A 16,994-nucleotide genomic window follows, 5' to 3' on the forward strand; every position below is an offset into this window, starting at 1 on the left:
TCGAGCTATTGAAGACACGTCTGTGGGTTCCCACTTCATCCAGGAGAACAATATCCCTACAGTGCCAAACTGCTGTCTCCACAGTGATGTCATGGCTGAAGTTTTAGCAGACCATGTCATCATTCCAGAAACACCAGTCTGGCCAGAGAAAGAGGCTGGTTGACCTCCACAGCATGCATCATCCTGTCCAACTAATTGCCGGGAGCCTCCTTGACAATGATGCTGTCCAATGAGTATTAATGTGGGGCATTGTCTACTCCCATGTGTTCATGCCTTCATTGTCTACCTGACCTCCATGCCCATGGATTTCTACTCTCATTCTTTGCATGCTCCTAAACACTTAGCCTTGCACAGGAGCCAGGGTATGTCTGCACTTTTGCCCTCTCTCCTTCCACCCTTAAATAAGGAGGTAATACAATGGTGCTGTTTCCAACTAGCACCAACATATTACATTGACCTTCATGTAAATGAGGCCCTGGTCCTTTCTTCCTTCAACAGACTGACATAGGAAAGCCCCCCTTTGAGACTCTGGGTACAAGTGAAGGAAGAACTTCCACAGAGATGGGTGAGAGAAGGATCTGGGGCATGTCTTTAGGTAATTTACCGGTTCCTTCTGGACCTGGGAGAGCCTGGTCCTAAGCCTACCATGCCTATCAAATGTCAGATTGCTTCTGAGTCGTGCCTGATCTTTGCACTCAGTGGCATTTGTGTTCCTTTCAGAGGAACCCAGCCTCCTTTTCAAGCAATGGTCTCCGTGCTGTGAAAAAACCCAGATAATTTTCCATCACGGTAGCTGATGTCATCTTTTTGCTCTAACGCTCTTGATTATTTTAAAGACAATTCATACAAATTGAGCCATAACCTTGTCAACTCTCTATCGATTTCATCCCTAGCGACACCATAACCTACTAACCATTGACATAGACAATGATGACTCAAGACACCCTAATTGCCACTTCAGCTTTGCTTCCCACTTGGTAATTGGGTTCTCTTTGCCTCTTGTGACCTACTAGGCCAGCCGACCTTTGATGGCCACGAGTCAATGTCGCCACCATGTCCCATCATTGAAGCCGGCCTTTAGAAGATTGCCATCACTGAGCTTCTCAGAGATGCTGGTGCTTCCCACACTCCCACCAGGCCTTTTCTTTCTAGCTCAATGAAGGGAATGACCTCGGGGCCATCCCAGGAAACATAGCCAAGTGGTAGATCCTCAGGTCTGATGATTCTAATATTCCAGCTCTCTCTGGGCCTTCTGTTCCTTTTTCAATAGCGTTCCAAAGAAGTTCTGGCATCTCCCTTATGTCCTATAGGCTCTTGTCATGAGGACGAGCACTGTGTGGCAAGGCAACTGCTGCAATTATGTCATCGCTTGCTTTCCAGGCCAGGAGGAGCTGTTTCATTCTGACAGAGGGGGAGAGAGGTGCTTCTACCAGCCAGCACAAAAAAGGGAGATTTGGGGGGGGGGTCAAGATTTTTAGGGCTTGACACCCTAATGCCTTGACTCCAGATCACAGGGTCTGACTCCTTCCCTATCAGAGCCCTCACGTGGACCCAGGACACCTGTGTGGCTACAAGCTTGGTTTCCCTCAGCCACCAGACAACCAGCTCCTGGAGGCTGATTTTCAGCAAGGTCCGTTTTGTGGCTATCAAGAGATAAGAGTGACCATAAAGCATTCACCATCATGCCTTCGGTTGGCAAATGGCTTCTGTGAGCCTATCATCATCCTCTCCAAAAAACCTCCAGTACCGTCAGAAGCCATCCAACCTCAGGATCTTAATGAAGATCGTTTTCCTGACATTGATCAAGTACAGCAGTCATGTTACCTGCCAGAGCCTCGCTTCCTACCTGCATCTCATTCCCAGTAGCCATAGGTGAAGCTTTAGAAATTGTGACGTCACTATATGCCATGCAGGACCCTGTTCGCCATCAGTGATGGGGTCCCTATTCCCTTCAGACAGTTGGGAAACCCGGCTCCCACACCCCATCCTGAAGATCTGCTTTCTGGGGCCACCTGTGGTCCCAGCTGTACCACAAGCATGAAGCGATGTTTTGCAGGCTGATACTTTCTTGAGGGATACAGCCCTCAGGTTACAAAAATAAGGAGACAAGGGCAAGGAGGGAAGGAAACACAAAGGTGTGTGCTTGTGAGCAGACCGGGTCTTCAGAAGAAAACACTGCTAGTCATGCCTCCCAGCCAGCCCCTGACAGGTTAAAGGAGGCCACTGCGATCTTGTCTTTCATTGGTCAAAATTTGCCCCAAGGTTCAACTCCCCTGCATTTCTGAGGAGAGTTACCTGGGCGCCTGTAGGCACATGCCAGGTACTGTGCTGTGGGTTGCCTCTGAGTCTAGAAAGGGTGAGAGGAGTCAGACCCCACCCGGCCAACCATGTTCCTGCCAGGGCTTGAGGGGGCCCATGACAGAGCCTGGTCTTCCCCATAAGGCTGTGATATTCTACTGTGCTAGAAGGACCAGGAGGCAATGGGGCCCAGTGACACCCCAGAGGTACACAGATTGGGTCCAGTCCAGGAGCACTGAAGACCAGAATGTACGATACAGGGCTTTTCAACACGTAAAACCTTCCTGGGTCCTCTCATAGAAACGTGTGAGGGCTCAGAACTCCTGAATCCCAGGGCAGCAGCGGTGTCCTCTGCAGCGAGCTCCTCACGTCTCCGAAACTGTCCAATGGAGCAATTACTTCTACCTTACAGAGTTGAGAGAAGGGCATTTAAATATGATATAAAGAACATTTTTTTTAAAAAAAAGACTTATTCTTGGGGTACCTGGGTGGCTCAGTGGGTTAAGCCTCTGCCTTTGGCTCTGGTCATGATCCCAGCCAGGGTCCTGGGATCGAGCCCCACATCAGGCTCTCTGCTTGGCAGGGAGCCTGATTCCCTTCCTCTCTCTCTCTCTCTCTCTGCCTGCCTCTCTGCCTACTTGTGATTCCTATCCGTCAAAAAAATAAAAATAAAAAAAATCTTAAAAAAAAATTAAAAAGACTTAATCTTATTTTTTTTGAGGGGGGTAGGGGCAGAAGACAGGAATCTCCGGTAGACTCCCCACACTCTGGCCTCGCTTTCACAACCCTGAGACCATAACCTGAACCCAAATCAAGAGTTGGTTGCTTCACTGACTGCGCCACCCAGGCGCCCCAAGGACATTTTTTAAGTGGTAAAGAATTCCATATATAAACATGTCAGGTTGTTGTCACATCTAAAGAATGAGATCCCGAATTGAACAAAATCCCCTGATGGGCTTAAGTAGAAAGGCATTAAGATAATCAGTGTTCTTTTGACCTCAGCTGACAACTAGTGGCTCTGTTTTGTGACTCATTCTCTTGCTTCAGACTCTTTCTCCTGAGAGAAAGTCACCCAGGAGGAAGCCCCTCTCCAGCATCTTCTTCCCATGCCTCCTCCCTCCAGGATGGTCCCTCCGTGATGGCTCCCTGCTGTATACCGGCCTCAGACGCTCTGTCGGGCCCTTCGTAGGTGCTCCAGACGCCACGTATGGAATGAATGAATGAATGAATGAATGAACAAGTGTCTCCACATCTTCGCCCAAGGGGCCCTCAACACTTGAAATACTCCCTCACTCCCCACAGGTCATTGTACCCTGGAAGCCTTGACTGCCCCCTCCCTTGTCTTCTTGCCTGTCCCCTGCTTCAGTGCAGGCCCCTTTCTCACACCACAGCCCTGGTTTTGTTCAAAGGCACGGAATCCCCCATTCACAGTTGTCCCCCTGCCTCTACAGGGCTCAGAAGTGGCTCACCGAATTTACACAGAGAGCCGTCTGGGTCAGCACTCTGCACGGAGTGATCCCTGGGAAACTGGTCGGAAACCTGGCTGCAGAGCTGTTGATATTAGCGTGTTTATGTCACTCAGGGTGCCCACAGACACCGAGAACAGAACTAAATAAAATGTTTCTTCAGGGCATAAACTATGGTGTCTGACTCTGCTCTTAGTCCCCAGTCCCTGGTTCCCTCCCTCGCTCAACCTAAAAATAGGACTGTCCATGCCTCCGGGACCTTCTGGAAGGCCACTCCATCTGTCAAAGTGCTTCCCAAGCGCAGACACCCCAGGCGCCCAGCGGTTGCGCGTCCCTGCGGCGGGCGGTCTAGGAGGCCAGGGGCCGCGGGTTTGGGAGAAGCGTGGCAGGCTCCTTCGCGACCGACTTGTTGATAATCTCGCCTCCAGCAGAGGAGTTGGACATGGTTGAGGTGTTGAGGTCCTCCCCGGGGCCCTAGGCAGCTCCCTCCAAGAAGCAGCGTGTGGTTGGGGAGGTCCCCGGGCTGAGACCACGGAAGGGACAACAGGACCCTTGGCCCCGGGTGAGACGGCTTGCACCATGGAGCCCCGAGACCCACGGGAGTCTGCCGTTCCGAATGGGGCGGGGGAGGGGAGACAGTCCGCAGGGACCGAGCGCAGAAGGGGGTCTCCACGAGTCGGTCCTTGCCCCCTTCCCGTCGCCGCGGAGAAACTTGGAGGGGGGAGGGCAAGCGTGGAGCAAGACCCCCCGGAGCTGGCAGTCTTCTTCCTCGCGGGTGAATAAATAAATTATTAAGCGCCCAATACACAATAGCCTCGCTAGATGGAGACGAGGAATCACTGCAGCGGCGCTGGCGGCGGCGGCGGGGAGCGCGGGCGGGAGCGCAGCCCCGGGCGGGAGGCGGGCGAGGCTCTGGCGAGGCTCACGTCTGTTTTCCTTTTTCGTGCATTATTTATTTCGCCTCCGCCCGCGGCCCTGCTGCCCGAGCGGGCGCTCCCGCGCAGCGCCTCTCGCGGGCCGGCGTGACCGGCGGGGAGAGCTCGGGCACCCCCGCGCCCCGGGCAGCCGCGCGGCGCCACCAGGAAGGGCGGGGATCCGGGGAGGCTTGCGCCGGCGGCTCCAGGCTGCTCGGAGGCGACTTTCCCCGCCCTCCTCCTCCGCCTCGGGCCCCGGCGCGGGGTGCCGCCCCTCCCGGCCCCCGCGCGGCCGGGAGCAGCCAGGAGCCGCCGCGCCCTGCGCCCCGTGCGGGCGCCCCGCGCCCGGCCCCCGCTCGGCAGCCGGCTCGGCCCCAGCCGAGCGCAAACTTTTGCTCCGGTGCCCGGCGCTCCTCCCCGGCATGTGAAGCCCCCGGGCGCCCGCGCAGCCGCCAGGGTGAGGACCGAGGCCCCGCCTAGAGGGCGGGGGACCGGGGAGGCGGCTGGCTTTAAATGGGGGCCGTCCGGCGGCTCGGGAACAGTCTGCCGCGGGGGGAGCGCGGACCTCCCTTCCCCGCGCCGAGGATCGGCCGGGGCTGCCGCCAGGCAAGGTGGCGTGAGGCACTGGAGGGGTGCGGGCAGAGAGGGAGACCGGGAGTGGGGTGGGGGAGGCTCACGCCCCGAAGCGGGAGGCCCGGGCTCGGGAGAGCGCGTGAGGGCAAATGGGGTGCGCACGGAGGTGCCCATGTTGCAGTGTGCGCAGTGAGGGCCGGCGGGGCAGGGAGGGTGCACGCAGCTTGTGATTTCCTGGTGCTGTGCATGCGGGCTCAGCGACTGAGCCGGCAGGGGTCGGTGGGTGTGCACGGCCGTTTCCGTGGGTGTGTAGGCAGGGTGAGAGGTGCCCGCCGGGTCTGAAGTGTGCTCACAGTGGGAGTGAGTTGTGCACGGCTGGGGAGGTTTCCGGGAAGATGCACTGGGCTCCGTTAAGTGTGCTTGGCTCTATCTGGAGGTGTGCACGGAGCCAAAGTGTGCACGCAAGATTCTGGGGGTGTGCCCGGGGCCAAGAGATACACATAAGGTTCGGGAAGTGTGCGCCAGGGGTCGGGGTTCCGGGATGCCTGCTTCTGTGAGTGTGCACGAAGGGTCAGTGAATGTGCAAGCTTGAGGGAAGGGGCGGACTTGCTTCATGAGGGTGCCCCAGGGTGCGGGGCGTGCCCGCCCAACCCTGACCGCTACGTGTGCGGGTGCGCGCAGGCGTTGGTGCCCGCGCAGCGCCCGGCTGACCCCGGCATTTGCTTCCCCGACAGTTCGCCCCCGAGAGCCCTGGTGCCGCGGGCCGAGATGCTCCTCCGGGACTTGGTGCTGCGCCGGGGCTGCTGCTGGCCCTCACTGCTGCTGCACTGCGCGCTCCACCCGCTCTGGGGCTTCGTGCAGGTGAGCGTCGGTGGCCGGATGGTGTGGGATGCTGGGCTGGAGGACCTCCTTCCCAGCGCGACTTGGGGAGGGGGTGTGGTACTTCACTCCCACGACCCTGGCTTCCTGCAGCCGCCCCTCAAGTTGCTCCCCCGGAGAGTTTGGGAAAAGAAATGTCTCCCACTCTCTCCATCGTCCCTACTCTGGCCCTGGAAAGATGAGTTGGGAGGGGGGGTGGAACTCCCCTGTAGGCCTCAGTCCTGGCCTGCTAAGGCCTGCAGGACAGGGCCTTGGAGCAGAAAGGGCCTGGGAGTGCCTTCCTGTGATAACATTCTGTTGCAAAAATGTGGGGAAAGAAACCTTAGGGCTTCTACAAACTTAAAAAGAAAATGATCCTAAGAATCATACATTCTTTATTTCCCACCAGAATCACTAGTAAACTTCTACTTAGCCTTCTTAAACGGGGCTTACCACAGCTGGGGCTGTTTCCTGTAGGCCACGGAGTTGGGGGTGTGGACAGGTTGTGCGTGGTGGCCCCCCATGGAGTTGTGGGAAGGAACTAGCCATCTGTGAGGATTGCCTGGGCCTGGAGCCCTCACCGTGGGCCCCTGAGACCCCAGGTCACAGGCCAGGTGGCCACCAGCCACAGTGACTTCTGTTAGGCTCAGGGAGAAGGTCAGATGGCATGGCCCCTGGTATCTTCCAGAATGTCCATGGTCAGTGGTACAGTGGAGTGGTGAAGTGAACTTGTGTCAGCTCTGCATTTTGAGCCCCAGCTCTGCTCCTCACTGGCTCAGGACCTCAGGCAGTGCCTCTCTGAGCCTTGCTTTCTTGTTCCTTACTGTGCTATTTTAACTACTTGATGATACCGCGCCAGTAAAGATCACTTAGCGCAGCACATGGACCGCCCAGTGGTGGCTGTGACTTACAGTAGCCGTACTAGTAGCGGTCATGCTGCTCTTCCCTCTGGATGGCCAGCCACTCTCTTGATCACGACAGAGTCTGGTGGACATTTTTTAATTTTCAGCGGTTCCACAGATGCTAGAGGACATTTTTGCTGTTTTGAGCATTGAAATCCCCAACTCTGGAGGTTTTGTGGCTTTGGGGGGGGTTGGGATCTTTTGGATGGTTGCCCCAAGTAGGGGACGATCAACCAAAGAAGAGGGGATAGGGTGAGACCCCTAGCTGGTCTGCCGCGGGCCTTAAGCTGCCCTATGCGATGGGGTCCCGCTGGGACCCAGCTGTCCATCGTGCTCAGATGGTGGCTTGGGTGACCATCAGGGAGCACCAGGGACTCTCAGGCTATGGAAGGAGCGTGCTGGTTGAGCAGGTGGATGGGCTGGGGTCTCCCCTCCCCGCCCCCCAGCCACAGCCGCAGGCTCATCTCCTGCTCTGGCTTCTCCGGTTTGCCTCTGTCTCCCTCACGGCTGTTTTCCTTCTGGAATTGACAGCTTTGTTTAATGTGTGAAACGGCAGTTATTAAACTCAGCTGTGCCTCCTCAGGATTCAGGATTTTGTCACTTCTAAACACTGGGGCGGCTCGGTACCAGCTTCCCTTGTGCAACTTTTAGCTGAACCTCGGATGTGAAGTTCACCGCATTTTTCTATTCGTCTGTTTACGGTTTTCCCTGACACTCCTGGAGAGCAAATGCGATCTTGTCAGCCTCCAAGGCTGGCATTCTGTGGCATGAACTAGCAGGATTCTAACAGCAGACCCGCCACCTCCCCACCATCACCACCAAAAGAAATAATTTTGTGACCACAGCTCAGTTTTTTAGCAATGTCCTTCAGCCAGGCAGCGCTCACCCAAGTGCGCACACATGCCTCTGTGTGTGTGTGCACGCACGCGCACGTGCGTGGGTGTTTCAGATGCTGTTACTCAATATAAATCAATTTTCGTGAAAATCAATTAGAAAAGGAGTCCTCTAGACAAGTAAAATGGGCAAACTGTTGGCAGGAGGCTCTGGAAAAATTAATCTACAAATGAAAAGGGACTGAGAAGCCAAGGGAAGAGGGGCTTTGGAATGGATGGCTCTGGTTTTTAAGGGAAAGAGCTGAGTCCAGGAGAACAGAGGGAAGAAGAGAAAGATACAAGCGCACGAGGGCCATGTAGTTCCCTCTAAGTGGAGAGACTGAAATCTGCCACATCATAGGAGTTTCTTGAATATAGAGAAAGAGCTCAGAGCTGATTGTGCTTTCATAAGCACTTTGCTAGAAGAATCCCCCAAAGTTGTAACAGTTGACCAACATATTAAAGAGCTATAATTAATAGGCTAATTGCTGAAGGAGGAGACCTGTGGTCCCCCCCCCCCCCAGCACCAGGTTCCCACCTTAAAATTGGCCTGAAGCCTCTGGCTGCTGCCCAGAGGGTAAGAAACATAACCATTAGAGTTGGATGACATTTAAATTGCCACAAGGTTGGTGGGGGCATTCCCTAGCCTTTCCCTGTTCTTTAATAGGTCTACAGTTGAGATCCTAGGCTTTTGTGATTCAGGGTTCTTCTAAGTTCACTTCCAGATGATTCCTTTTTTGCAAGCCAAGAGGATGACAGCCTGGCAAATTTATTAGGTGTGACAGGAGTGTGTCTCATCAAGTTAGTGTGATGCTGGCCTGTCTCCATAAAAGATGCCAGAAGCCATCATCTTTGTGGGCGACCTCTAGGGAGACAGGCTCTGATCCGGGCCAGCGGTCTCTGTGCGCTGAAGGGGAGCCACCAGCAGCGCTGAGCTCCTCCTGTGATCGGTCACTACACCTTGGCTTATCTCATCAGCATTTATTGGGCACCTACTGTTTGCTAGGGCCTTCGTGAAGTGCAAGGAGGGAGCAGTCCCTGGCCTCTCGGCACTGACAGTCTGGCGCTGGAGAGAAAATTAAGTAATCAGAGGCAAGAGAACTCAGCAGGAGCAGACGGCTTAGGGACGAGACCTGGCGGAAGAGCCAGAGGAGGCTCGCAGAGGCAGTGCTGCGGCTGAAGCGTGAACAAGGACAAGATAGGAGCAGGATGCGGGCACGGACAAAGTGTCCAGGCCGAGGGAGTATCCCTGAGGCCAGAGGGGAGAATGAGGCATTGGAAGAACTTAGGGGAGGGAAGTCCCAGGTAAGGCCACTGTTGAAAGCCACTAACATAATGCCTTACAGTTTGGACACAGTCCTGAGGGGTACGGGAGCCGTGGAGGTTTTAAGCAAGAAAGGACACGGTCTCAGACTGGCATTTTAGAAATCTTGGTCCAGGCCCAGCAAAAAGATGGATCTGGGGAGGCGGGGGGGGGTGATACAAGGGGGCAAAGACACTGGGGAGGGGAGAGTTGCCAGATTTAAGCAGGTAGAAATATAGGACATCCAGTTAAATTTGAATTTCAAATAAATAACACCTCATGCTTTAGTGTAAGTATATCCCATCCAATATTTGGGATATACTTATACTAAAAATTGTCGTTTCTTTAAAATTTAACAAGATGTCCTCTTTTTTAAATCTCATTCTCCTAGGTAAGAGGCAGGTGCTACCCAGTGGAGATATGATGGTGTCCTGGCTCAGGGTGGTAGCAATGGAAATGGGGAGAAACTGATGGGTGTAGGGACTATTTGGGACATGACATCCACTGAACCAGAAGGCTGCATGGACTGGTCAGGAGTAAGTGGGAACACGGAGCACCATGGCTCCCAGACCACAGTGGCGGGTCCTAAACCCACGTGACTGCAGGACTTACCTGTGCCTTAGCCCACTCTCCACAACAGCAACAGAAACAAGATTCTGGCCCCAGGGCAATGCTGCAGAGCAGGGGTGGGAAGGCAGGGGATAGCAAAACTGGACAAAAAGTGGTCACAGGCAGTCATGATGCCAACTTCTGTGGGCTTTAGGCAAGTCATTGGCCTCTCTGAGCCTTTGCTCCTGCTTATCCAAGTCCAGCCAAGAACAGGTGGCTTCAGGGAAAGTTCCTTCTCCCTGTGGGACTCCCCAAGATACAAACCAAGCAAGCCAGGCATTGAGATGGGCTCTCAATGCTGAGGTCTAAATACAATATCAACTGGTCTAAATACAATACCACCACCAAGCGCAGAGCCCCCAGGTGGACCCAGAGCTGGGAGCAGAATAGATCCTGTGTTCGTCCACTGGTGGGAGGACCATCCCCCAACACATCTTTTCATTGTGTGCCAACTGAATGCGGGGCTGTGAAATCTTAGTTCGTTACTTAGCCTCGCGGGGCCTGTCCTCCCCCCGCTCCCCATAAGCATGGATGACAGCGCTGGCCTCTCCCACTGATCCTCGTGGTGAAACGAGAGCCGTGGCTCATACACGGTCGGGCTCAGAGGCACACGGCGTTAGGACTCCGGCAGCACAGACCCACCCGCCTGCTTCCCCCCCGCCCCCAAGATGCTCAGAGCTCTGTGCAGGGAGCAGACATAATAAAGCAGTGGGCAGGGTGCCCCAGAGTGCCCCCAGGGAGAAGCAGCAGCCTTGGGCAGATGGAGCCAACATGATGGGTGGGTGTGGGAGTGGGGAACGTGGGCTCCCGGAAGTTGGCCAGCGGATCAAGGTCAGAGTAACCAGGTGTCTGTTAAGAGCGGCTCAGTGGCCACAGGCTTGTGCTGGACCAAACTCCAGTGAAGGACCCCAGGTGGGGTCCCCCATCAGGGAGAAGGCTAGACACCCCAAACTGGATGCTTTTGTGAGGGTGATGGGTTAAGCAGTGGTGCGCAGTCCCATTTCAGGGGGCCATTAGCAGAGAGACCCAGGAACCATTGATTTTTTTTTTTTAATTTAATTTATTTATTTGAAAGACGGAGATCACAAGTAGGCAGAGAGGCAGGCAGAGAGAGAGAGAGAGGGAAGCAGGCTTCCTGCGGAGCAGGGAGCCCGATGCGGGGCTCGATCCCAGGACCCTGAGATCATGACCCGAGCCAAAGGCAGCAGCCCAAACCACTGAGCCACCCAGGCGCCCCTCGATTTTTATTTTTAAATGCCAGGCGCACTCCTTTGTTCCCTCCCCCTTAAGCCTTGAAACTTGGCCCCAGCTTCCCTGCCAATAACTTTATCACATTAAACTCTCATATACATCCGTGCCCTTACAGCGGCTCACAAAAATGGGTCATCGTGTTGGGCCAGGTTAAGCAGACGTGCTCCTCTCGAACTCTCGTGTAAACTGCCCCTCGGAGAGTGGGAGAGTCCTGGCTTTTGGCAGTGGCCTTGCATGATGTTTGCACACTGTCGAGTCCAGCAGAGAAGCCACCTGGGAGGCCGGCGCTGGTCAGAGCCGGGAGGAGGGCAGCTCGATGACCGCGGCAGAGCCGAGAGGGGCGCTGCTGGAGAAGCCGGTGGGGGTACCAGGGCTGCGCCGGGAGATAGGGATCCCCACCAACTTACTGGGAAAGGTTCCTCATCCAAGGATCTGATGAGATTGCCTTTGGAGTTTGAAACGCAGTCAGTGGCCCTTTAAGAACACCGAAAGGTGGTGAGCAGCTGCTTCCTCCCTCATAGATACTAAGTTAGGGCTGTAAAGATACTAAGTTAGGGCTGTAAATCAGCCACTGCCATCACCCAGGGGTCATCACCCAGCTTGTTCACAGCCACCAAGTGTGAAGGGAGCATCGGAGCCCCAGGGCTCTCCCTGCTAGCCCGGGACACACATGGTAGAATTGGCCTCCAAAGGCCATCTATAGAATGTTCTTCCCAGCGGCAGGACGCTACCTGCAGAGAAACTGGGGTTCTGGGTTTCTACTCCCCTGAGAGCACAGCCGGAGAAGTTACTGTGGGCTTCATTGACGAGAGGATGCCCACCAGCTCCTTCCCTTCATGCCTTTAAATCCCCTCGTTCCCTGGGCCAGGCACCGAACCCTAGGCTCGAGGGTTAGGGCAGGACGCCGGTTTGTGTGAACCAGCAGTGTTCACGCGGGCTAGCCAGTCGAAGTCTAGCCTGGGCAAATTACACAAAACAGCCATGCCCAGTTCTACCTGCAGAAATTTTGATTTAATCGGTCTTAGGAAAGGGTTGGCGTGAGTATTTTTTAAAGCTCCCTGGGAGGCTCTCATGTGCACCCAGGGCTGGGAACTGCTGGTCAAGCCTGGCCCCATCCTGGCTGACAGGTGCAGAACTGAAGACCAGTGTCGGAAAACACCAGGCCAGGAGTCAAGAGGCATGGATTCTGGTCAAGTTTTTAATACTCGTTCATTTATTCACCAAATACTTATTGGATGCCAGGCACTGCCTTAGTGAGGGAAAACAAAAGGCTGGGTCCCTGTCCCTGTAGAGCCTCTAGTCCAATGGTGAAGACAGGTAGGAATCAGGTAATCACCCAAATGAGATTTTTGCCCCAGAGAGCAGCCTGGTGCCCGGAGAGCCTATAAAAGGAGCTCTGACCTGGTCTGAGGGGTTTGCCTGAGAAGCTGATCGCCAGACCGAGTCATGGATCAAGTTTGAGAACATTCTAGAACATTGGAGCAGCGTATATAAAGGGGAGGATGGTGCGTGGCCAGGGTCCAGGGACTAGAGGAAGGGCGTTGAGAGCAGAGCAGAAGCTGAGAGTGTGGACTGAGGTGGGGCTGGAAACGTTGTCGGGGGGCCTCTGGAGCAGAACCACATGGCCCCGTGAGCTCCTGAACTGTGGGCAGGCGCCCAAGGACTGTGTTTCCCACAAGACCCCTCAGGCTGCCTTTGCTCACATGGCCGGGCTGGGTAAGGTTCCTCCCTCCAGGTGGGGGGTACCTTGGCCCTGCAAGGACATAGGAAGGCTGTCAGGACCTGTGGGCAGAGAAAAGGGGAGGGCTTGGCCTTGTGCTGTTCGGAGGAAGACTGCAGGAATGGTTGGCGCAGGTTACTGATGAGGTCAAATCAGTGTCCTGTCACCGCCCGGGGTGTGGGACCCTCGGGCAGCCTGGGCCTCAGTTCCCTCACTTGTGCGGCAGGGAAATTCCAAGAATTAACCATCAACTCCTCGTCTCCCCGTCAATAGCCAGGCCACATGCTGCGATCTCACAGCCAGCCCCTGGCAGAGCTGGGAATAAAAGCTTGGTCTCTAAACCCACCAGGCCGGCTGCCCACAACACCGTTCCCTTGGAGCCACCCCAACTCCTGCCTTCTGCCCGTGGTGGTCTGGGGGTGGGATCCCGAGTTCCAGCCTGGCTCACAGTGGGTGGGGTAGGCCCGTTTTGGCTCCCAGCGGCCTCATGGTCTCCTCTTGAGCACCTGCCTGTTTCTGCAGGTGACTCACGGGGAGCCCCAGAAGTCCTGCTCCAAGGTGACCGACAGCTGCCAACACATCTGCCAGTGCCGGCCCCCTCCCTTGCTGCCGCCGCCACCCCCGCCCCCACCGCCTCCTCGACTCCTCTCCGCCCCAGGTAAGTAAAGGCTCGCCTGTTTCCGGGGTTCCCTTTGTGTTTTCCGGGCCCAGGAAGAACCGGTGAGCAGAGCGAAGGACAGCCTTCCTTCCTTTGTAATTTTCCACTGGCCGAGCAGGAGGGAAGCCAAGGCCCGACTTCTCCCTGCAGTCTGCAGAGCGCCTTTCCCACAGAACGTTCCGCGGAATGGAAGAGGATGTCTCTCCATCGGTTAATCAGATAAAAGTCAATCTCCATTTGATGAGTGGCTCGGCCTGGATTGTTCTGAAGGCCAGAGCTTGGAAGGGGGGCGGCCTCCGGGCTGGTCTTAAAGACCCCACGGATGCACATGCTTTCGCTTCTATATTTTAATTCGACCATCAGGAGGCGATTGGTAGCGAACCCAAGTGTTGGCCAGAGGCGATTGGTAGCAAACCCAAGTGTAGGGCCTTACAGCCCTTTTGCCGCAAGTTCTGCTAGAAACCTCCCTTTCACTGGCTGGCCTTGATTTCATCTACCAACAATGTGATTGCCTGGCCATCCAAACAAAGGAGGGTTTCTTTAGCCAGAAGTGGCCTCCTCCTGACTCGGAGGGGTTAAGGTTCCTGCTCACAATCGCTAGTTGAGAAGGTCTCTAACAAGAGGTTCTGTATTTTGGGGATGGACAGCTCTGGGGCCGGCCTGTAACGCTGCCTGTGACCGTGCATGTGGCTCTCTCTCGTGAAACACATCTCCGTTGAATTATTTGGGGGCATATTTTAAATAACCTTGAAAACGCTCCTTCTTGGGTGGACTGGGTCTTAAGGCTCTTGGTGTCCAGACGGTGATGCGGTGCTGGGCGGGCGCTTTGCTGTTCGGACGTATTTCTGCATTTTGTCTGCTAGGCCCTTACTTGTCTGTGTTTGTACCTGACACCTGTGGCCCAGTGCTTCCCAGAGTGTGGCTCTCAACATCCCTTGAGCCGTTCCTTTTTTCATTTATTTATTTGAGAGAGAGAGAGAGAGAGAGAGCATGCGACTGTGCAAGAGAGAATGTGGGGGGAGGAGCAGAGGCAGAAAGAGAATCTTCCAGCAGACTCCCCGCTGCGTGCCAAGCCCCACACGGGGCCGATCTCAGCACCCTGAGATCATGACCTGAGCTGAAACCAAGAGTCGTCTGCTCAACCAACTGAGCCACCCAGACGCCCCGAGGCATTCCTTTTAAAGTGTGGCTCAGGACCCACTTCAAACCTACCGAGTCAGTCTTTGGGGTAAGGCTTAGGAATTGGCATTACAAGTTCAAAGGTGATCCAAATGTAAGTTCAAGTCAAGAAGCTTGGCCTGCCAGGCCCTGTGTTCCAGGCCTCTGCAGGACTCGGTAGCCTGGGATGCTCACGTCCTCCACCTTCCAGAGGGAATCCCTGGGCTGTGCCATGCAGCCCAGCCTCGGGCACCTGCGTCTGGAGATCACTCCTTCCCCCTTCCCTTCCATGAGCAATCCTCCCCTTGTTGCTGTCTGGGCTCTGGGTCTGAGTGGTCCCCCGATATGCTTGCATCTGATGGATCCACACCCGCCCCCCCATGGGAGTCCCTTCCATTCACCCCGTGCTAACCAAGCTTCTGTGCCAGACACAGAGATAAAAAGGCCATTCTGGTCTCCTGGAGTCTCTCAGCCTCACAGGGAAGGCCTTGGTGTCAGCAGTCCCCAAAACGTGGTCCGAGAGGACACAGGTGGCCACGAGATCTTTGAATAGTTGGGCCACAGTAGACAGCAACGTTCACCTGGGCCTCCCAGAAAAAAACAGGATTGTTCTAGGTCAAAAAGGAGGGTGTGAGGGAAGGACTGTTAGGTCCGTTATTAAACGAAACAAGACGGAGACAAAGTGAAAGTTATTTAAAGTTTTATTTTATGACAAGTATTAGAAGTTAGACTGATCGGCCAAGGGAACAAGACTGAGACAAGGTGAAAGTTCTGCAAAGCTTTATTCCATGGTAAGCATTAGAAGTCAGACTGACCGGCCAGGGCCGTCTCCGAAGAGAGCGACCACCCCCCATCTTACATCCCTAAGAATTGATTGACACCAGTCAGGGCCACCTCCGAAGAGAGCGACCCCTTCCAGTCTCACAGACTAACTTTTATAGAGCAAAATCCTGGCCAGACGTAGGTGGCCAGTGAGATTGTAACATTGCATAGTCATGTTAGGTCACAGCAGGTGACCAACTGAATTATAATTTACCCTTTAGTAGCTGTTTGAACTAACCTATTACTCTGGGCAGAATTGGTGCTCAAGTTTGGCGCCGAAAAGGCAGAGTTTACATTCTTTGGTGGTTAGGGAGACAATATGTGTACTTTTACTGATCGGATGTCTCCACCTGGTCTGACTCGTCCTTGTATTCTGGGCTCTGTTATTAGGAACTGGCTGACCATATTTTACTGGTTTCCCAGACTTGCTTCTAAGTAAGTTTCTCTGGGGGGAGGGAGGCAGAGTCAGTTTAAGTTTTACTTGCACAAACAACAAAATGGCTTTTAACAAAGATGGAGTCGCTCTGGCTAAATAGGTCCTTACAAGGACATCAGGCAGAAGCAACAGAGTAATGACTTTGTGAGCCTCATCGTGGGAGTCCAACTGAATTATAATTTACCCTTTAGTAGCTGTTTGAACTAAACTATTACTCTGGGCAGAATTGGTGCTCAACCCTCCTTCGGTGGGTTTGAAGGAGCGGACAAGGGGCAGCCCGTGAGGGCCTCGTGTGCCCCGCGGAGGAGATCACACGGCATCCTGTGAATCACTGTTTGCCAAACGTGATTCACCATCTCCTATTACATCCTGTTGTTTGCCTTCGTTTTTCTTTAAATAGACTCACTTTTGTGTTTGTACGAATTAATTTCCAAAGAAAACTTTATGTAACGACTGTCAATGAAAAACCGGTGTCATTTGCATACGCAGAAGGTGACCCTAAAAACAGACGCAACGGGCACAAAACACATTCCACAGTTCTGGCTTGTTGCAGAAGGTGCCGAGTTCAAGGCTTTCCCTCTTTCTGTTAGAAAGGGAGAGAAGCAAGTGGTAGAGATATATCAGGGCCCTGGTAGGGCCCCAGAGAGATTTTTCTCCATAAAGAAATCAGGAGGCTTAATAAGAGGACCAGAGGGGGCCGAAGCTTCTCGTTCTGTCTCCGTGTATTAGCGTGCTGGGTCCATGTGCATCAGCTTACTTACCTGCGTGGACGCCCCCCGCACCCCCACTTCAGGAATCGCCATCAAATGCTGCAAGCTCACAAAGGTGTGCCTTGGGGAACTGGCCTGATTCTGTATTGTCTTCTTCAGAAAGATCCGTTCTCCTGACAGTGTGGAGGGTGGTTTGAGGGTGAGCTGCTAGACTGGAGTCCAGTGCGGACCTTGTAAGAGGCTTCAAGCCCTAGACCATCCCTGAGGGCCTGGAGCCAAGCTGGGAGCCGTAGAGAAGGGGAGGCAGGCAGGGAGTGCCTCGTGTTGGGTTTGGGGCCTGAAGGCTTCTGGGGTTGAGGAGGTGGGGAGGGGGGCTCCTTTGGTTATATGGAGCAGAGACGCATCTCGAAGCAGCTCAAGCCATACTAAAACTAGGGTGAGAGA

At 54.5% G+C, this 16,994-nt stretch overlaps 1 protein-coding gene across 7 annotated transcripts in view; it reads left to right on the forward strand.

Moving 5' to 3' along the window:
• Positions 1-4,709: 4,709 nt before the first annotated feature.
• PRIMA1 (proline rich membrane anchor 1) overlaps positions 4,710-16,994 on the forward strand; it is a 61,238-nt gene continuing 48,953 nt past the window's right edge. For 4 of the 7 annotated variants that reach the window (XR_014312401.1, XM_082733318.1, XM_082733320.1 and 1 more), the window contains exons 1-2: positions 5,986-6,112; positions 13,289-13,424. Coding sequence is in view for 4 of the 7 variants with exons in the window: in XM_082733318.1 (XP_082589444.1) it covers positions 6,020-6,112; positions 13,289-13,424 (229 nt within the window). In the remaining 3 variants the exon portion in view is untranslated. The other 3 variants (XR_014312399.1, XM_082733321.1, XR_014312400.1) reach the window with 3 other exon arrangements.

The sequence above is a fragment of the Mustela nivalis genome (genome assembly GCF_964662115.1).
Source record: "Mustela nivalis genome assembly, chromosome: 6".
Classification (NCBI taxonomy): Eukaryota; Metazoa; Chordata; class Mammalia; order Carnivora; family Mustelidae; genus Mustela; species Mustela nivalis.